Below are 21,492 nucleotides of genomic sequence, written 5' to 3'. Positions count from 1 at the left end.
CACTCCTTCAGGTGGGATACTATGGGCTCGTGATTAATTTCTTAGTGTATCATGAATAATTCTTTCTGTTTTGTCTTTTCATTTCACACTCCCATCATTATATTATACTATTATGCAAAAGCACCTAATAGCATGAAGCATTAAACCAAGTATCAAATACCCAAAACTGTATATATTCTGCCATTGACATATCCACCCATCGTTGAGATTCACATCCTTTAGATACCAATTTTTTATATAGTCTAAAAGTGAACAGAATAATATAGTGCAAATGATTAAAGATATTGGAAATCAGGAGTTTATGAGGTTAAAGGTGCTCAATCCCAGACCACCGGGATAAAACTATCACATATTTGGATCGCGATACAGAAAAATACAAAGTATCATATCATACGAGAAATTGTTCCATGGTATGATGCCCGAAAAATTTGATCCTAAGTTCATAATCTCCCACCTGAATGAATGCCAAGGCATTCCCCGTTGTGTCCCCCATGGCTACGCCCTCGGTGCCGCGACTAGATGGCATGCACCGTTATCATAGGATGATAGCACGATAACCGCCTCCCCTCCCCCCAGTCTCATCCACGACAAGATATAACGAAATCATTGACTGCCGTATGATACATTAAGGCATTCGATTTACAGCCCTATGGCACCTGCCTCGAGTTTCATTCGCTCGATAGGTGATCATCGATCGCACCTGTCATCTGTAGCACGCGTTGGTCGTCAGGAATTATTTACCGTAAATGAAGAAACCGTCCACTTCCGCACAGGAGGAAAAAAAAAGTGTAGAAAAGTAAAATAAAAATAAAAAAAATAAAAAAAAGCAAAGATCTGACTGACAGTGGGCAGGTATGTACCGGTATTGCGGGTGTGTATATTCAATAACGCATCAGGGAGTAGTAGTAGTATGATAAAGAAAAAAGGAGGAGTCAGAATTCCTAGCTGGGATGTGAGTATGTAAGTAAGTTCGGAACGGGTTGAACTATCCCGCGATTTAGCCCCGTCGGATCGTTCAATCATACCGCAGGTATTATAACTGCCCGCAGGGCTAGAATGATGACACCGTTTGTAAGATACGATAGCTATCATATCATAAAGAGGAAGAGGAAGATGCACAATATCTAACTTTGAACAAAATATCACCCACAACCAGTACCTCAATGCGGCACCCCCGATCCCACCACCCGGTAGGGATAGACTGACACTCAGCTACCCCGCCAAAAAAACAAAGAAAAAAAGAAAAAAAGAAAGAAAAAAAGCAAGCACTCCCACAAAACCACTACCGGTATGATACCGCCCACATAAACCTCTATTCCTTTACCTTGCCCCCCCATACCCGAGAAACCAAAACCAAAACCCGTGCCCGCAGTCTCACCACATCCCATCCCATCTCCCTCCCCTCCCCTCCCCTCCCATTCCTCCACAGTGGCAGGATAATAATATTATTATTTTATTGAATAAACTCCCCATCGGCTAAACCCCCGGCCGAGCCTGACTCCCATGACCACTTCATGCAATGCAGCTGTCGGCAAGTCCTGTTTCTGCCCTGCCGCATGCCATACCAGTTCCGAAAACACAATGGAAAAGAAAGCGGAAACTAAAATGAATAAATAAATATTATAATGGTCATCATAAAGAGGGAGAAGGGATGCGGAGGATAGGAGAGGAGATGGGGGATACCATAGGGGAAAGGGGGGTGGAAAAAAAGCTCTGAGACCGATTCGAACGATCGACCCTGCGATCTGCAATCGCATGCTCTAACCCCTGAGCTACCAGAGCCTTATCACATGTTTGTTCTTTAGTAATTTAACCTAAACTTTACAGCGCAGTTAAAGCCCTACCAACGATCAGGACTCCAAAGCGTCAACCCAAGCGGAAAACAGGTCACCCAAGAACCGAAACTCAAACTTAGCATGATACAACACATCAACAATCTTCTTCACTCCACTTCAGTTCAATCACATCAATTCAATCAATTCAATCCTGTTCGCCCCTAACTGCCCCCCCCTCCCAAATAAAAAAAAAATACAAACCCCACCGGTACCATACACATACCCCGAAAACACCTAGCATCACAAGTAAACAATCAATCAAATCAATCAAAGAAAAAAACCCCACACACAATTCGCTTATTCCGGACATGATGATAATTCCCATAACATTCAATCAATCGATAGCATAACATGCATAAAGCATAACCTCGTCAAGGGAATAAATAAGAAAAAGAAAAGCCCATGGCCATCCAGGCGGCCCCTGCCTTCTCCTGCGTGCTACAGTGACGGAAGGAAAGGAAAAAGAAAAAAAGGAAACCCCCAATGCCCCGAATCGCGACAGACAGAAAGATAGTAAATACTAAAACTAGATGGAGAAGTAGAAATAATAAAAGAAAGGAGGAGATAGCTAGAATACAAGTCAAGAATGTAAAAGGTATCGATAGGATGGAAGGAAGGAAGGGATAAAATGTAGCGGAACTCCGCCCGCTATACCAATGCACCCGCCATGGACACACCAGTTCCCCTCCCCACTTCCACGAAGTTGTCCACAGAAGGGACTACCTAACCTCTCCGACGGCAGCCCCCTGCGGATTCCTACTGGGTGCAGCATCCAAGAAAGCCTCCGCCCGGCGCAGCGTCCAAAAGTCCAGATCGGAAATGTAAGCATCGCTGCCACCGCTACCGCCCAACTGAGCACGCACTTCCCACTCGTTTGACATCATCATCTCGTCTCTGCAGAGTAACTTTGGTCCATCGAATACCATCAGGCAGCGTCTCTTCGTGACCATCTGCTCAGGCTGACATCCCCACCCTGCCGGAAAATTCTTGCGCTTGCGGCGAATGGTCTTTGTTTTGGCACTCCCGGCTCGTGGGCGGGAGTGGGCTGATTGTCACCTCTGCGTGCTCCCGGCGCCGGAGCCGGAGTGCTTGATAGTTCCCTTTTTTATGCGGATCTTGGCGGCTGATTTGTTGGTTGCCGGATTGAAGGTTGTGTCTTTCTCATCCTCATCCTCGTCTTCACTATCAGAGGAGGTGGGGTCTGCGGGGTTTGATGATGGGGGGTCCATGTCGGAGAGCTTTACGCTGTCCAGGTTCATCTCGTTGAATGCTGCTGCGGGTTCCTCTTGAACAACCTTGGATAGCACGCATTCGTCGAGATGCTCGTAAAACTGCTGGGCCGTGGCGAAGGTGATTGAACAGGTCGAGCACTTTCCAGTAACGTAAGCTCCGGCATAGCGGTCCTCGGCTGGTGATGTCTTTGTTGGAGGACGCTTACGAGAGTTGGGTGGGGTCTGCTCTACATTGTGGACCGACATCAAATGGCGCTTGAATACGTCGGCTCTGTTGAAGGACTTCTCTGCTGCTGATCCACTGCCCGGGCAAAAGCCACAGACCATGGTGCCTTTGTAGTGGGTCAATGTATGGCGTTGACAATCGTATTTCCTTGCAAATCCCTTCTTGCTGTATTCGCATGTCGCTATGGGGCACTTAACTGGCCTTTCAAGTTGATGTGTGAGTTGATGTGCCCTGACACTCCTGTTAGCCTCTCAGCCCTATAGCAAACGAAGGAGGAGGCATACTTGAGATCCCTAAACGACTTCTTGCACTCCGGGCAAAGAGTATCCTTCCCCGTTCCACTTCCATTGCTACTTGGAGCTCTTCGCGGTATGTCACCGGGTGCCGCTGGATACATATCCTCCAATTCCGACGGCCCACTGGGCGAACCATAGCTGCGAGAAGAGCTCTGTGAAGTAACGCTCAATCTCCGGCTCGGGTATGGTGCTGTCCTGTACTGCCTCAAGGGCGACAACCTTCCCCCACTCCGCTTTCCCAATTCTGGCGACGAAGGATTCGAGGTAGGAGGAGGTGAGTGTGCACTGTGCCAACTCGGCGAACCTCGCGATGACGCGGCCGAACAAGGGTCTTCGAATTGTTGCGACGGTGAGGGCATGATTAATGATGGATCTATATCTGCGACTAACTGTTAGTTCCTAGCTAGTGGACTGGAAACTTGTTCAAGTCACATACCGACATACACCGAACTGAACGGGTCGTCAATTTGCTGTGGGTATGGGCTTCCTGTGCTCCCAGCCTCCGAGCCAGCACTGCTGCCTTCCGGTCCGCCAGCCGAAGTAGCCGGGGAAATAGGTGTTCGGTACTCCAGGCTCGCTGTGATGTTGCCGTGAGGTGAGTATGGTAGGGTGGGAGGGTGAATCAACACGCCTGGAGCTGGTCCGGGCTCGTACCCCATGGTCAATGGTACCTCATCGTAGGCGTATGGAGGGTAGGTCTCGAAGGAGGTCGAGCCGGGCTGTAGCCCGGCCATGTATAACTTTGGTTGATGATCCTCACTCGGTTGTTCCAGCATAGCGACGTAAGAATCTACACCCGACTGAGGGAATCCTCCATTGTCGTAGCGCGGTCGGTACTCCTGATATAAAGGGTCATCATCAAAGAGCACAAAGTCTGCCATTCCTGTGGTGTCCTTGGTAGGTATTGAAGCCGATGTGGGTGCTTGTGATGATGATGATGCGGCCATATCCAAGCTGAACTGAGCTCAACTGAAACCGAACGTTGGGCTGACAGGTTCGAGTATGGTTTTCTTTTTTCTCTCGTCAAATCAATTTTCCGAGAAATCGAGAAGTCAAGCTGAACGGTGTTGTATGTTTCGTGGGAAAGAAGCTTTCAACCCTTTTCTTTTTAAACGAAAAGCCCTTCCAGTGAGCCTGTATTCGAGATACTGTAGTTTTTTTCTTTTCCCCGGGTCGATTTCGCTGATCGGGAGAAGTGATGCTCTTAAATATCGGATGGGGGCTATGTTGTTGGATGAGGTGGGTACGGATAACATCTTGTTGGTGTGGGTGAGTGTGTATGGTATTGGATTGGCGGGCGGAAAGGATGTGTGCAACCCTTATTCTTGGGTCGAGAGCATTTTCCTCTTTTTTTTTTTCCTTTTTCTCTCCTTCCCTCCAAGTCCACCACCCAGTTCTTTTTTTTTATTCTTTCCTTTTTTCTTTTTTCCTTTTTCCTTACCTTCCCAATCATGTTCTTATTTTTATTTATTTATTTTTTTCATTGACTTACTTTTTTGTGCGAGTCGTAGGAGGCGGCCGAGAAGGCAAAAGCTTGGGTACTGTAGTTTAGGTCAGGGAGCAGTAGATCCGCAGCGAGCGCAGCAGGTGGGCGAGGTACGAATGATAGTTACAGAAATTCCAGCGTACTGTATCGTACAAGTACAGTAGCACTCTGCGGAACTTATGGTCACTCTTGGACTACCACGCAGAATGATGGATGAAGTGTAGGACTCGATCAACTTTCGCTAACGGCCCTTTGGTCACAGTTTAGATTCATGAGCTCAACCAAGTACCGGTACTACGCTGTACTCGAGTAGTAGTGACCCTGACAGAAATGGAAAGGATATCATGATGGTACAGGTTTCTTGGTTTTTCACGCGCTTGAGACTGATCCCTTTTCCTTTTTTCATCAATGCCATCCTCTACACACACACACACCCGCCCCAGTACTGTAGGGTACAAGTACCCCCAATCCTGACACATTATCCCAGTTATCGGGTGATTGGACAAGATCTCACGATACAGAATCCACATTTTTCTTAGAGATTTCAGTTGTAGGCCCAGCACAGTCAGTACTCAATAATATTCACACCCGCCTATTGCATCCTTCCTTCACTCTCACTGCTCGCATTTCCCCTTCTCCCTCTCTGACAGGGCTGACGGAGACCCCAAGGCACCCGTCCAGTCCCGAATAGTCCTAGCGCCAACCAGCGACAGCAAGCCAGGGCCAGCACCCATCACCCAGAAAACAAAAGTAGAAGCCAATCCGACCCCGGCGACTCCCGTACCCAAGGAAGAAATCAATAAAAGGAAAAAAGAAGAGAGATGGGTAATAAGAAAGGAAAAAGAAAGGAAATTTTTGTTCCCATTTCATCCTTGTGCTTGAGGCTTTGCTTCACCAGCCTCTTGTTGAGGCGCATGCATGGGCCCAACCTGGGCAAAGGAGCGAGCCAAGAAGCACCATGATGCCATCTCTCCCACCCCTCCCTCTCCACTTCCACTCCACTCCCCGCTCTCCCCCTTCCTCCGCCGAGTTTGAAGATGGGAACGTCAACCAACTCGTTCACTTATCCGAGCTTACCAACCATGCCCTTTCCCATCGCATGGTAGGCGAAGAACCTGAAAATTAGCGACCGAAAAAATTTTAAATAAAAAAATATTTTATCTGCTGCAAGTACCCATTTTCACCATGATTCTCGCGTTTCCCAAAGCATGATACCTCGGCAAAAGCACCTCCCTCGGAACCGCACCAGAAGAGGAGAACAGATCTCACGGAGAAACCAAAATCATCCAATGCCCGACAGTAATAATTATAATTAAACCCATTCATGCTCGCTTCCCGCACGCATCATGACGCTCGCTCCCTCGAGAACGAAAGGCTAGACTACCATACCCAGTAGTCTACCCAAACTACCGTGCCATATTATATAGCACACCATGCATCCTCATTCCCTCTGCACCTGTAAGATACTGTGGTAAGTACAGTAATAAGCAATCCCTTCCCGCACCGCACCGCGCCGGACAGACCAATTTTCATTCCACTCGCCGACGCAGGCAAGTTCCCATCTGGATAACCATACGCATGTACGGTAATGGACGAGTTCAAACATTTGGCCCATCATGCTTCACAGAGTGGGGGGGGGGTTGTGTTCCAACCGGTACGTTGTGTGCGGATGGGAAGGGGAAGGGAAGAACGATGAAATATCGCTATTTTAGGTGGGGCGGTGTAACGAAGGACAGTACTCTACACAACTGAAAGGGAGAGAGGGCAAAAAAAATAAAATAAATAAATAAATAAATAGTGCATGGATAGTGGATGGGTGGGATGGATCGATGGATGTGGGTGGAAAAAGTAAGGTTTGTCATACCTCATTCCGTGTGAATCATGATGAAAGTACCATGCAGCTCGGCCTTGTGGGTGGTTGTCGTGAGAGGATGGATGAGGAAGGGTGCGTGAACAGTAATACCGGTACTGTGGAGTACCTCTATTGTACTCGAACACTTGTAGTGGAGTAAAGTGCCAATAGAGATGGTTCAATTTCGATTGTAATTGGCCCCATATGAACCCCCTCGACAATTCACGACTCGGATCGTGGTGGAACTATCCAACTCCTTCATCAAAATCACTCGATTCCACTCCCATGCCTGGATAGTTTCCCCGCCCTATCCGATCGCCACCACCAACACCGCATCCTGTACGAGTACTCGTACTTTACTCGTGCATTACCACAATGCACGACGGATCCCATATCACGGTACTCGTACCTACCTCCTCGGCCAAACCCAACCCACTAACCAAACCATCACCACGCCCTCCTCGCGAAAACACTCCAATCACGACACCTCCCTTCCCGGCCCATCCTCCACCACAATTCCGCACCCACCCGCCAGCGCCCAAAAAGGCACTGCCAGAAGCCAATAATAATACCGGTAATAATGATGATAATGGTAATAATAATAATTGTGATAACCACAATCAATGTCTCTCCACCACCACCACAAAGCGAAACTCCTTACTCACTTGGCTACTGGTACACCACTGACTAGCTCCAATTACGTTTGCCCATTGTGCAGCATCTGAATGAATGAACTGGCGTATGGGTACCGGTACACTGTGAAGCGAGAACCGTAGGGTATGTATCTAGGGTGGTTTCGGAACACGCATGTACTTGTAAAGTGCGATGCGGTATGAGGTACACGGAGCCGTAGACTACCTCGAGAGGGGGGAAAGAAAGAAAGGGGGAGGGGGAGAGGTGAAAACAAGCATTTACACTGCCACTGTTAGCGTGGATGGTGGACATGAGGGACCGAGGTAATGTCTATTTATCGGGCAAGGAGGAGGTACTGTACAAGTATCGTGGTGACCGATGGGATGTCGCTCGCTTGTTTAACCATGTGGGCTGTGTACACTAGTAGTAGAACAAGAAGTGCGACAGTGTAGTGTTGTGTTTGCAGTCGGGGTGGGTTAGCGCAAGCTCAAGTGTGCTTCTAAAGATAGACAAACCGTACTAGGTTTATCCAATACTCGAGAATTGTATGGTTAGAACTTCCAGCAAGGTAATAGATTGATGTTGTATAATATTGTTCCATGTTATAGCTGGTCGCCGTCCTAGCACCGTTGTAAATTTTACGGTGATAAATGAAGGGTATCGATCGTGCTGATTTTGATTCATGCGCCATGCGATTCGGACGACGTTTATGTATAGGAATGCATATATACGTACCGTGCATACACACCATCCAAATAGTGTAAAGGAGACCTATGGATGGGCTCTGCTGGATTCGCTTTTGGATTGGTCTGGCTTCTACGTTTGGTGAGTGAAGGGCCTGTATCTCTAGAATCAACCCAGACGAAATTTGGATGAGCTTGGGTTTCTTTGTCAACCAATGCAGTCGTGATGATGTGTGTGTGTGTGTTTGCTCTGGTATTCTAGGGTAGTTGTATCATTTTTGATTCGATTCCACTGAAATTGGGCCCGATGGGCCACTGCAGGTACTGAACTGACCGGCAGGTATCACAGCTTATTTCTGCCTTGAAACCTTGAAACGAACAGCAAACTTGTGGGGCACCGTGCAACATATCGCTCCACGATAACATTGTTAGCAGAGAATGGTATCGTACCAGCACACTAGTCCGCTGTCATTACCTCCACGACAGATTTACGCTGAGCTAGTCTGCAGTATGATACTAGAAACAACATACCGGTACTACGAGTATGGTAATCACACTCTCATCTCGGGCTAGCCTAGTATAACGTCTGTCCTGAAGGAAGGACGATCGTATTTCGTGTCTCTCCATCCCCTCCTCCTTCTCCTCCTCCTCCTCCATCTGACCACCTCGAGTCCCACAGAGACAGGAATAACGCTGAAACACTGCAATCCTCCGCAAATCATTTGTAAAACCTCGCACAAGAGATTTGCATACTGTTACAAGAAGATATCACCATCACCTCCCTCCCGCCTTCCACTACAAATTGCCACCTCCCTACAGCAATGGTACGTACCAGCAGCACGATGCCTCCCCGCTCCACACAACTCACCACCTACGCACGGTATCATAAAACTTGGGAAACTTGGGCTATCCCGCAATACCCCATTCGTTCGTTCGACTCCATAATACAAAAGCATGCACCCACGTGCCGCCAGACCCGATTCACTTGACTGTCGGTCTCTGCAGCACCTCCCTTCCCACGCATCCATCCACCCCAATCCACCCACTCCCACGGATCCATCCATCCACCCACACGTTACCTGCTCCCCTCGGAAAAGCATATTTCATACATAGCCCCAGTCCACCACTACTGTACCAAGATAGCAACGCTCGACAATCCATCATCCAAAATAATAAAAATAAATAAATAAATAAATTCAATCAAGCCTTTTTGCTCCTCCCCTTCCCAATTAGCTCACGTATAGTGTAGAATATCTATCTTTAGCCCCCCCTCCTCCCCTCCCTCCTCCCCTCCTCCTCTGATCTCTCTCACGGAGTGACACGTACTACCACCGATCCACCCGTACCACCACCACCACCACTACCATCCTCTTCCATCCTACAATACGGTAGGTTTCGAAAAGCCAAACTTGGGGCACCTACTCCTAGTCTGATTGGCCAGATGATAGGATTTACAAGTAACTGCAACTGCGTGGTGCTTCTTATTTAGTTTTTTATCATTCCTTTTTTTTCTTCTTTTTTTTTTCTTCTCCCTTCCCTGCCCGTTCTGGCTGTGATTTGATCAGGATTTATGGGAGCAAACCCGTATATGATATCCAGAAGAACGCCTCTCCACCCCGCTCTTCCAATAATTAGTGTTCCTGTTTGAAAAGCTGACTTGATTTGATTTATCATGGGCTTCTTGGAAATTCTTGCCCGGGTTTTGGTCCTCTGATTGATCCCGCTGTCATATCTGATGGCAGGTGGGCGGACGAGTTAGGTTTCAGGGGGGAGGGGGGGAATGGGGACTTTTTTTTCTCTTTTTTTCTTCTTCTCCCTTTTACCCAAACCATTGGGGATCCGTGGATAGCGGGCCTTTTGTCGCCGAGTGCGCGGGTGGGTGGGATGGTATGGGTCGGTGGGTGGTGTGTGCTTTTGAGATTGTTGCCTGGAGATTAAACATTTCTCGCCTTCCTAAATGTTGCCACTTCCCCCCCCTCCCCCTATCGTCCTGCTACATAGCATGATAGATACCGTAATCGGGGCCACCTCCCCTATTAATCTTTCCTATTAATTTAAATTTTTTTTTCACTTTTCACCTCCTTTCATTTTATTTTAGCTTCAACCATATCCGGCAAAATATAGTATCATAGCTTACACAAGTCCCATACACCGAGCTAGATTTTGTCCCGGTCGGGCTCCATGGTGGTGGGATGGAGGGAGCGCTAGTTTTGATACCGTTGTGAAGCACGATACGAGTTCCTGGATTTTGTCTCTGCCTCTGGCGGTCTGGGTAATGATCTTCGATTGGCAGACCGGTACGTTATTGTCAGCACATTATTTTACCAACTACGGTATCTACTCGTACAACGGTCCTTGTATGTGTGACACGCTAGGCGCCTGCTGTTCCACAGCTCATTCGCTCGTTTGGCTCAGTCTACTGTATTCGTACTTGTACTAGTAGCGGGGAAATCACCGTGAATCCCTCAATATTGAGGTTGAGTGAGTTAGTAAGGACGGGGAGGGAGGACTAAAACATCTCCTACGGTACTCCTCCACGAGTCTCCTCCTACTTCAAGATAACGGTCCATCCATCCCATCACATTTCTTCCACGGTCTTTTGGCAAGGTAGGCCTTGGACTAGTCTACCGTACCAAGCTCTCTCCCTCCCTTTCAGTGGATCGAGAAAGCCTACCCATTCATTGAACTCATTCACTCATTCATCGATTCGTTCATCCCTTCCGGCACCAGGCACGGTAGCTAGATCCGAGGACTACAAGTACACGGAGCATGGGCAGAATATCACACACACCCGCCGAACCTACCACAACTGAACATGCGAATGCGCTGCTGCGCGACATCTACGTGCACACACAAACAACCAACTACGGTAGCAATAAGTAACGACTGACTAACTAACGAACTGACTGACCAGCTAACCCCCAAATATTGTATTATGCTCCGCTACTTGGTCCCCATCAATCAATCTCTCAAACCCCCCCTCCCCCCCCCATTCCCCCACATAGCTGCCAGATATTTTTCGTCGGGAAATGCGCTGCAGCGTACAGTAATGCATATTGTGCTGTGCTGTGCCGTGCTTTTTCGCAGATGCCACTCGTAATATCGGGGGCATTGCCGCACTGTACCTCTCCTATACGATATAATACTCTATTGTGGTGCGTGATATGGTGCCGGTATCGCGATTCAAGTATGCCTTGTCAGGAGGACAAGATACACAGTCAGAAACGAAAAAGGAGGAGGGAGAAACGTTGCGGCAGCCGCTGGTGTAAGATACTGGGCTGATGGGAGGGGGAAGGGGAATAAAACCACGCTACCCGTTATAGTGGATATCCCTTTGCATACCCTACAGTTCAATTTGGTATGCGATGTGTTGTAGTTAAGCCTTTGTATGATATTACAGCAGCGTAGAACGTATGGGTGTAGGTGTATGTCTGATACAATATCTCCATGGGACATGCGGTAGAGTTCTGACTCAACTCACCATCTGTCTGGGGAAAGATTCCCGGTGACACAAGTACGATACTCCATTAGTACCGTGTAACCATCGCACGGGAGTAGCGAATGATGTCCCAGTTGCACCACACTTAATTCGAATAACGGGCCAATCATATCATCACGTCTGCACCCTCACCACTTATTTCCAAACAGACGCAATTGAGCACAGGATCGGGAAATGAAAGAAAAGGAAAAAAAAGGGGGGGGGGAAGAGGAAGAAGAAAGATAAAGGGTTCGATTTCCTTTTTTTCTTGATCTTGTTTTCATACGCGAATTCCGCCCTACGGCGCCGTAGGGGGGGGAGAAGTGATCGTTTGACTTGTGGGTATCATACATATCATGGCTTTCTGCGAGTAAGCCATCCACTTACCTTACCTTACCTTAGCTCCTGCCAATGCACCTCGTAGGGAAACAGTTTAAATCCCTCGCTCCTGCAAAGTTCAGCTGAGCAGGGATATTTTCCTTCCCCCCCTCCTCCCTCCGTATCCCAATCCCCCTCCTCCACTTTCTAATCATGCGGTAAGATTTTCCTGCCCTTTCCTGCCCGGCAGGTCAGTGATAGGTTTTTCCCCTTCAGATTGACCGAATCAGTAAATAAAAATCTACCGATTGTGTTATCGCCCTTTGGTGTGGGGTTGATCAGGCGGAGCCGGCCGCGGATTTCCAGTCCGTAGCGTCGGGTTCTTCTGGAAAGGTACTGCCCGCTTCCACAACCATGACAGCCACCGACCAACCGAGGCACAATGCACGAGCACTGGTACTCGAGCACTCGAGTACTGTACTCAAGATGGGTACTTGCATCGGAGTAGGGAAGAAGATTGGGATAAACTAGGCTGATGTGATATCCTTAACCAACCACATCTCCGTGTGAAATTCCAATACCCGCCATATTTATCCACGAAATATTAATTTTGGACTTTATTTCCTGTTCCCTTTCGGTCTTGGGCGCTTGCTTCCTGCAGAGAAGCATCATAGAAATTCCGTAGGGCTCGTTCTTCTTTACTGGATTCGTTCTTTCCCCGTAGCACACGATTTCAATCAAATTCGCGGGGCAGCATTTCCATTCGAGTGGAATACGGCCCTGTACGATATGCATATCGCGTGCGTGCGTGCGGGCATAGTTCGCATCGGGGAAGAATAAGCATAAGGTATGGTGGCTTTCTTCCCTCTTCCTCTCACTCGCTTGTTCTGGTCAGGATAGTCTAAGTCTTGACGTGGCCGACCGCCTCTTTCTCCCCCCCTCTATGACAATTTGTGAGACAATGTCTCGCTTGAGCCTCATGTGCCTCTCGGATAGGAAGGAGGAGGAAGGGGGAGCGAACTATGCTTCAACCGGTCAATCTCATCCTGTTTTAAGACATTTTCCTGTACTCGAGACAAATCGCATCACCCAGTTCGTCCACGCCTTTTTCGCTTCGGGCAGAAAAGCAAAGACACACAAGATTGGCGGTATCTCCCGCCAAAAATGTCCCAATCAGAGACTCACGGATCGAACGATTATCGAGAATGGTCTGACTTGGCCCTTTCTTTCCTTTTTCCCTTTCCTCCCCCATGTTGGCTCGCGCGCTCTTTGCGTCCACACAGATTTCGCCAATGTCCTGTCGCTTTCGCTCTAGAGCCGCCATGGCGGTACTCGAGTATTCGTTTCTGGTCTGGACAAAGCCATTGCGCACCCCTCGCCAAGATACTGGGTTACCATGTTTGGATCGTGTCTGTGTTTAGATCGTTTGTGGTGGCTCATCGGGATCTCGTGGCGGAGTGCCGTAGGCGAGGGACAAGGATATTTTGGAGGGTGTGTCGTGGTAACACTGCCACCTTACCGTACTCGTGGCGTTCGCCGAGCGATAAAGTGAGGCGGTGAGGCGGTGCCTGTGGGGTGATGTCAAATTACTGTATCGTACATACAGTAGTACGAGTACTTTGTTGTTATCACAATGACGACTGACGGACGGTCCCCCCCAACGTCCATCACTGAGCCTTGGCCCTTGGGTATTTGCGTCATCGACGTAATGATGAATGTGCGAGAATCGATATGAATTCTAGAGCCTGAGATGTGAATGAATGCTTTTTAGGTTGTTAGGGCTGGGCAACTTAAGAGTTAGTCAATTGTGGCAGGCAGTCCTTTTGTGTTGGCGCCTGGTCACCTGCTACTGTGCGAATGCTGGACCGACGGCCACGGCTACGGTACTCAAAAGGAAGGAGGCATCTGCAAGCGGAATATAAATTTATGAGAGCCTTCAACTCGATAGCCACCTTCGGTGTTAATCGTTTGACTTGCAACTTACGGGCCGAAAGGTTGCTACCGAGGTTAGCGAGGTGCAGAAGGCGAAATTCGAGTGATGGTGTGTGAATACCCTCCGAGTTTGCCCGCCCGATTCAGAAGGCAATAGCGTTTGTTAGGAATTGAAACCGGAATTTGCGTTGGGGGGGCGGCTCTTCTGTGGGGTACGAGTAGGGTTGCGTGGTAAATTGGGACTGAGATGTTGATGCCTGAAAGCGTAGCTCTTGGGTTGATCGAGTCCAGCTTTGAAGGGCGGGTCTCGAGATTCGGTTCCGATCCCCGGAGGGGCAACCTACCGGCATTGTGGGCTCCAGAGTGAGGAAAATGTGGGCGAGGTGGCCGCCTTTGAGAAGCCTTTTTGTATTATATCATAGGTGTTTTCAGGCTCATAGCGTAAGTATGGTGCAGGCAATTTAGCATCTCGACAATTGTTGGAAAGGGGAACCTGTACTGTGGAAGAAGGCCGTCGGGCGCTTGCTGTGAAAAATTTGGAAGAGGGATTGAGAGCTATTAATCCGAGCAAGGGTGCTAGTCAACCAACTTATATAGAAAAGAAAATCTTGGGAGACATTGCAATAGCGAATGGATTTCTATGACTCAAGATTTGGTTGGATCCTTCTGACGAAAAATCGAGTGATTGGCTTAGATGGGGCGATTGTGGGCAATTGGAGACCAATGCTGGGGGTTGGGTGTGGAGCAAATATGAGTAGTTATGGGGAAGTTAACTGTTCAAGATCTCGCACAGCACCGTAACAGTAGTAGGGGGAGTGAGAGTTTGGAGTTTCAGCTGCTCCCCTCTCCCCGGACTGTAGTATCATAGGGTGACAAGTCAGTTGAAGCATAAGTTAGTAGCTGCGCTGCGACCCGAAATCTATGGCCATTTCTACAAAGGAGGGTGTATGATAACAGGGTTAGCACCTGGGGGCAGGTTGGAGAATGTATAGTTGATATTGCGATAGGGGCGAACCTTTTACCGTGCTCCAGCGGGCGAAAACACGCTTAGTGGCCCGTTTATATAGGTTGCGGTAGTATATCAAATTTCGAGTGAGGCCGTTTCGTGACAATATATATAATATTATACCGGTACAGGCAAAATGGAGCAAACCTAGAGTTGGCTGGGTCACCAGAAATCCCCAGCTTTTGAGGGGATGCCTGGGAAAAAGACAATGCACTGCGTCAAAATGGTTACGTTCTTGCATTATTGTATCATGCAATACGAAGTAGGACAGAATTTTGGGGATGCGGGGGTTGCTGAGGGGTAGAATTTTCAGTATTTTAGCATGTATCCTATCTTCAAGAGAAACCGGGTTTTCTCATTAGCACGTGCTGACCTCGACCTTTTTTTATAATTTTCCTTCTGAGGAAATGCAAAACTACACTAGACATTGTGGCGTGGCGAGCAGGGCGTAAGAGAGGACTCCTGGAAATGATCTCTAGGGGGATTCTCTTGTGGTTGTGTCCACTTTTTACCCCTTTGCGCATTCTGAATTTTGGGCACTGAAATTGAAAGGTATGATACTTGTTGCGACATGTTGCGTCTTCCTCTCGCAAAAGGAGAGATGTTAAGCAGCCTCAGATTGTTGCAGAGCTTAATACCAAGTACGAGGACGAGCTCAGCAAGCCTATTACTCCTCTTCAAGCAAAGAATAAAGACCCCATGACGAGGAGAAGTTCTTCTCCAGCTACTAAATCTTCTGGAACAGCATGGATAAAATGTTCTGGTATTCTCCGTGTTCTGGAATTTCAACGGATATAGTCTGGCCCAATAGCCATAGAGGAAGGTTGTGTAAAACGTCCGGTTATGACGGTGGGGTTTGGTTTATTCCTGTGCCGAAACTATCTTATTGGGTAAACGGAATCTCAGTGACAGAGGTAAAACGGACAATGGAGGTACGCTCAGGGGGGAAACCTTTTGGTTGTTTTCTCGGTCTACTCCCTGGCGGTGGACACCTGCGATTCCCAATAGCATCACTCACTCGCACATTCCCAGGTACAGGGCAGAACTCCTACCGCCACTCTGGGACTCTATTGTCCTGTCCAATTTCTCTGGAGTAGTGAGAAAACACGGCGCGAGGATACTGTCAAGCGAAACGATAATGAAACCCCCAATTCCTGAGATATATCATGGTGAATCAGGATCCATTCTGAATGGAAGGATACCTGAGTGCGAAAATGCGATGGTACACCATCCGGAATCAGGAGTGGCGGATAGGGTGAGCCTGTGTATGTCAGTTCAAGTATGCTATCTCCAGGTTTGGTTTCACCTGAAGTGAAGTCTCCGAGTAAGTTGGGGGGGGGGGAGAAAATGGTTGGTGGAGAAAGCTCTCATTTTGAATGCTAAGGGGTCATCGGCTCGAGAAATTGTCCTAGTTCTTTAAATTTATATTGGGCAGGATGCTTGGGGTGGACTCTGGGAATTTGTGTATTCCGGAGATAGGGAACAGAGGAATGTGCAGTGCGGTATTCGTGCTAAGGTTGTGGCTAGCCGCTACAACCCCTGGCTGTTCACTAGCTCACAACCTGAGCACTCCTCCTGAGTGCCTATCGGCTCAACATGACTTGTGTAGTTCAATAAAACATTTGTGTAGTTCAATAAAACATTTTGTCGTCTCAAAATTTCGTCGTCTATCGCTGTCAATCACGACATCGACCCATAATAGGTTTAGTTGACAAGCTCACAGGGTTGAGAAAATCAACTAACGAGATCCAACACTGTCACAAGACTCGAACTACAGTATTCCTTCTCAAACACTATCGTTGCTGACCAGGCGATTAGAGGCCTGGCGGAGAAAGCGCATTATAAGGGGTTTTACTGTATGCTACTTTAGAAGTCTACCGTAGAATATCGAATAATTGAACAATGTGCTAGGAAGTGGAATTAAGGTGAGTCATACCAAAAATTGCTAACAGAATTGCGCAATATCAGTTTTAGAAAGTCTTGGTACTAATCTAATCATAGGAAAAATTAAGTTCATCTTCATCCTCCTCCTCAAGCTCCTGATCATCTGCTTCAACCTCTTCTGCTATCCCGCAGTTCTCTAGCCCTGCTTTTAGAAAATCTGTGGCCAACTCTTTTACAGATATCTCCATTTCCTAGCTTCCATCAAGAGGGAGTGAAAGACCTACTACTTGAAAGGCCTTTCAGACAACCTCCTCCTGCTCCACTGAAAATTACTTCCATGCCTCACCAACCGCCCTTATCATTGCAACCCTTCACAGACCAACTATGCTCCCTTGAAGTAGGCTCCTGTCAGCAAGTATCTTCTCCTCATCTTCAATGTTGGTAAGCTTTGCTTCTAAAGCCTCCTAGGTACCATAATGTTTAAGTTAGTATGTTTTTTTTTCTTTTTCTTCCAATTTGTACTAACCTTCCATATGTCTTTAAAGGGCCAATTAATGGATATATCTAGTGGCTGCACAATCCCAGTGCAGCCAGCAGGCATCACACTTACTGTGATATTGTGAGCCTTGAAGATATCAAGAACTTCTTTAATCTTATACCCAGCAAAGAGTTTAAGAGCAAGAAGTATTAGCTGACAATCCAGTACAGGAATAAGTTAAGTCTCGAGCTATTCAACTATATTGGTTGAATTGGCATAAATGGTAGGATTAAGCTTTACCACTACCTAGGGATCATAGAGTTGCTATTCTGTTAGGATTGATGATCTGATTCCTTTTCCTCTAAAAAAAGAATGAGAGGAGAGGCTTGAGGAATACCATCAGAAAACATAGTAAGTTGAATCATTCCTTCGCTCTTGTCCCAACCAGACCTTGTTGACTGAAGTCAAATAGTTTTTTCCCTAGTAGTATTGTAAGTCTGGCCCTCCAAATACTCAAATGGAAGGGGTATTAGATCCATATTACATATGTTTTGTAGATGATATGTTCCCACCACCTCTTCACTATTTCTTAGATCCTGCTCATTCCCACTCACAGCTGTAAATTCCACTGATTATGCAATATCCAACCAAGTATAGAATCCCCAAAGTCTTGGGAAAGTTTACTTACAATATTGGTTACAGTTCTTAAACTAACTTGATCCGCAGTCAAAAAGATATGAAACTATCCATGGGAGTAGTGGAACTCCTTTGGATTCCTCTCTGGATGGAGATTAGCAAATAGCTTTTTACTTACTCTCTGGAACCACTCTTGCCTCACTGGTCTTCCTAAAGTCCATCGCCCCTGAAACTGGAGAAATAGTTCTTGCTCCATTTCTTCTCACTACCATTGTTGTTGACCTCCTACTACTTGCTGCTGCTTCTTTGTTTGGGCTCTGTACTTTCTCTCTTTTTTCTTTTTTTTTCTATAGAGTAAGATTCCCAACAGGTATCTTGAATTATTTCACTACTACATTTTGGCTGAGTTTATGCAATCTTGTCAGGCTACAAGATATAGATACTTTATATCAGGATGAAAAGATGAGTAATTTATAGTTAACTGTATATGACTGATAGAGATTTTGAACTGACTTCAGTTGTAAGACTTTCTGAAGGGCTTTGCTTAAAGGTTTTTACTTTAAGCCACCTTTTTTTTGTTTTTTATTCTGGTGTAGAACTTTGTTAGAGGGAGAGCTGGAAGATCTGTTTGGACTTTGATATGTCCTGCTGCTTTTTTGTTGGAGGTCTTTATTGACATTTTCACTTTCAATGTATTCTATATTCTTAATTACTTTCTTATCATTTTCGTTATTTATTTATATCTATTTACAAGAGTTAGCTATGAATTATCACTTGTACAATAATGAGTTGATGTTGGAGTGGATGGCAATATCTGTTGATTACTCCTGAAACCTTTTGTTTTCTTGGTCTAAATATAGTTACTTATATGGTAATATCCATGCTTTCCAGTTTCACACCTTATTATGACTTTATAGTATATTGTTCAATTACTGGAGATTTTATAGTATAGTTGTGTCTGTTTAATAATTATACCTTTGCCTAACAACCACAACCACAACACTTAATGAATTCAATCATACAAAAAATCAAGATACAAAGTCAATTAAGGAATGGATGAAAGTACATGACCTAAGCTTTAAAGAAATCCAATGACCATTTTGTATGACCTCTATTTGCCTCCAAAACAGCCTGAATTCTCTCTGGCATTCTTTCTATCCAAGCATCCAATGCCTCTTGGAGAATTAAATCTCACTCCTTCTTTGGTGTCTGAAATAATTGCAGTACTATGAAGCCTTCTTTCCAATCTGGAGAATCACTTTCTGAGGACTCCTTTGAGTAGTGCCCAGGGGTTCTCAATAGGATTAAGATCTGGAGGGTTGGGTGGCTAAGGGAGTTTTTTGTAATCACAGTCTGCCAGCAATTTTCAATTTTCCTCGCCACCATGCCAGGAAGCATTATCTGCAGCTAGGTAGATGTTTTCAGAAGGTCTATCCAGACCTTCTATAAAAGAGATAAGGTATGGCTGGTAGATCTCAGTTGCATATTAGTAGGAATTGAGACTAAGTCTATCTCTTTTACTACTTCTTTCCTCCTCCCTCCTCTTTCTTACAAGAATTAACTCAGTCCTCCCAACCTTTATTATTGCAGTATAGACACCAATGCTAGTACTTCTTGACTTAAAGCTAGGCTTTAAGTTTTTTTCTTCCAGCTTATCACCAGCTCTTATCCTGACTTTTCTCCCAACAGGTTTTCAATCATAGATGATAGTAGCTTCATCAACAAAAACCACCCAATTCCATGCCCCTCTCCAGTTCCTCCTTCTCCTAGCAAACTCCTTTCTCTTCTCCTTCTATCTTTTCCTCCAACAAGGCTTTTTCCTTGGTATCTGAAGCTGAAAACCAGCTTCTGAAATAATCTTGTCAATAGTGGTCTTGCCAAGATCAATATTTGCCTTTTGGGTAATTTCGTGTAATGTTAAATGAGGCTCGGTATTGATAATAGCCTCTACTGTTCTTCTTTTGGCATCGGTAATCTTGGTGGGTTGGCCTTACTTGGAAGCATCATGGGTATCTCCACCTCTTGTCCTTGTTCTAGTGACTACCTTTTGAACAATAGCCTTACAGACCCCAATACCCTTTGCTATTTAATTATATCCCATATCTGTATGCATATATGGGGTATAAATTTCCTTATTCTGATCTTCTTTACTCAGGTAGAGTGAAAGGAAGCTATAGTCGCCAGTGGGATGAGGAGGCGATGGTATTGTGTGGCTGCTACACAGGGGTATAATTATTAAACGGGCATGACTGTACGAAGATATAAAAAATATTCATCTTTTATTCAACCTGACCTTTTTCTTAATATCAGTAATTATAAACCTAGATAATTTCTTTATGTAGACTGCAATAGTTGACCTGACCTTTACAAATGACTTTATCTTGTCAGGTAGTGATTTTGTCACAATATATAATATACCCTTTTTAAAAACCTTTCTGTTTGTACTAAGAATATCCTAAAATCAAGAATTAATACCGGAATCTGACTTCTGAATGCTGTCAAGGTTGGGTGAACTTGAGTTACTCTTTTATTACAGAATTAGAAAAAGTGATTTTCAGCTATCATTAGTTGCCTTTATAATTATGGAGTATGCTACTTAATTATTTTTTTGTTAAACTACAGAAGAAAGCAATAGGTTCTATTTAGTTATTTTGTGATAAAGTGATATATATATAACTGGAAATGGTATCTGGTTTATATGAATATATGTTATTATATTATATGTTTGGTTTCAAGGATTAGTTGATACTTAGTTTTATTTTATGATTGTGTTAGGAATACTGAGATCCGATACCTAGGAAACATCCTGAGTAGGGTAACCTCACCCGGAGTTAGAATCTCAGGTCTCTAATACCCCCCTCTGGGCCCCCTTATGGGATCTGCACCTCATCGTAGATATCAATCTCAGTTGAATCCTGTAACTATAATACCACACAATTGAAGGTGTCTTAATAATACCGTATATGTCGCCGCTGTCTTTCCGACTGGATCCTGTTTGCAGGATATATGGGAGGCGACCTTCAGGTTGGTTAGAAAAGTAGAACCGGGTAAATCTGTCAACTACTTAGAAGGTTACTAGGCTTCAAAATGTAATACCTGTGGCATAGGCTGTAGGTGATGGGACGTTTTCGTATAAAGAGATAGTATTGAATGGTAAAGGATCTCAGCAAGAGACTAATACATTCACATCTACCCTGCAATATCTAGAAGAGTCTAGAACTACAAGGAATACTACTATAGAAGTCATCGGACATTACGGAGTGTTGCAACTAGGTTTTGGAACACATTGTAGCTAGAAGGACAACTTCCAATACTACAACAGTGATTGAAATCCCGTTACCCAGAGCAACCAAGGGAATATTTGTCAATCTGGTGGAGTAGTATTCTGCGAATTAGTAAGAAGTTCTTTGGAAGATATCTCTCAGTTGGGTAAGGAGTTATGGAGGTTTAAAGTTAGACGACTTAAAAAAAGGTTTTGATTATGACTACATTTGAAGATGCAACCTGCAGATGAAAC

General features: G+C 45.7%; 4 protein-coding genes; 2 read left to right on the top strand and 2 right to left on the bottom strand.

Moving 5' to 3' along the window:
* Window positions 1-1,951: 1,951 nt before the first annotated feature.
* On the bottom strand, window positions 1,952-2,145 carry GSTUM_00003505001 (uncharacterized protein; the record flags this gene model as incomplete). XM_002837128.2 has 1 exon in its annotated part: window positions 1,952-2,145. One exon carries the CDS (start codon window positions 2,143-2,145, stop codon window positions 1,981-1,983), a length of 165 nt encoding a protein of 54 aa, XP_002837174.1. The 3' UTR covers window positions 1,952-1,980.
* On the bottom strand, window positions 2,145-4,849 carry GSTUM_00003504001 (uncharacterized protein). XM_002837127.2 has 4 exons: window positions 4,026-4,849; window positions 3,578-3,968; window positions 2,892-3,524; window positions 2,145-2,855 (listed from the first exon to the last, which is right to left on the bottom strand). The coding sequence occupies exons 1-4, from the start codon at window positions 4,534-4,536 to the stop codon at window positions 2,555-2,557; spliced, it is 1,836 nt and encodes a 611-aa protein (XP_002837173.1). The 5' UTR covers window positions 4,537-4,849; the 3' UTR covers window positions 2,145-2,554.
* Window positions 4,850-13,896: 9,047 nt separating this feature from the next.
* Window positions 13,897-14,725, top strand: GSTUM_00003503001 (uncharacterized protein; the record flags this gene model as incomplete). XM_002837126.2 has 1 exon in its annotated part: window positions 13,897-14,725. One exon carries the CDS (start codon window positions 13,897-13,899, stop codon window positions 14,086-14,088), a length of 192 nt encoding a protein of 63 aa, XP_002837172.1. The 3' UTR covers window positions 14,089-14,725.
* A 6-nt stretch (window positions 14,726-14,731) lies between these two features.
* Window positions 14,732-14,839, top strand: GSTUM_00003502001 (uncharacterized protein; the record flags this gene model as incomplete). The annotated part of the gene is made up of 1 exon (XM_002837125.1): window positions 14,732-14,839. One exon carries the CDS (start codon window positions 14,732-14,734, stop codon window positions 14,837-14,839), a length of 108 nt encoding a protein of 35 aa, XP_002837171.1.
* Between the last annotated feature and the right edge of the window lie 6,653 nt (window positions 14,840-21,492).

The sequence above is a fragment of the Tuber melanosporum genome, assembly GCF_000151645.1.
Source record: "Tuber melanosporum whole genome shotgun sequence assembly, scaffold_175, strain Mel28".
Classification (NCBI taxonomy): Eukaryota; Fungi; Ascomycota; class Pezizomycetes; order Pezizales; family Tuberaceae; genus Tuber; species Tuber melanosporum.
The sequence above is the reverse complement of the archived record's forward strand: the minus strand, read 5'-3'. Positions and strand labels throughout refer to the sequence as shown.

Bases quoted from the DNA above. Each gene is read 5' to 3' on its own strand.
- GSTUM_00003504001 (XM_002837127.2), bottom strand. From the start codon at position 4,536: ATGGCCGCATCATCATCATCACAAGCACCCACATCGGCTTCAATACCT. The intron at 3,969-4,025 runs GTATGTGACTTG...AGTTAGTCGCAG, and splicing joins GTTCAGTTCGGTGTATGTCG to ATATAGATCCATCATTAATC. The intron at 3,525-3,577 runs GTATGCCTCCTC...CAGGAGTGTCAG, and splicing joins AAGTCGTTTAGGGATCTCAA to GGCACATCAACTCACACATC.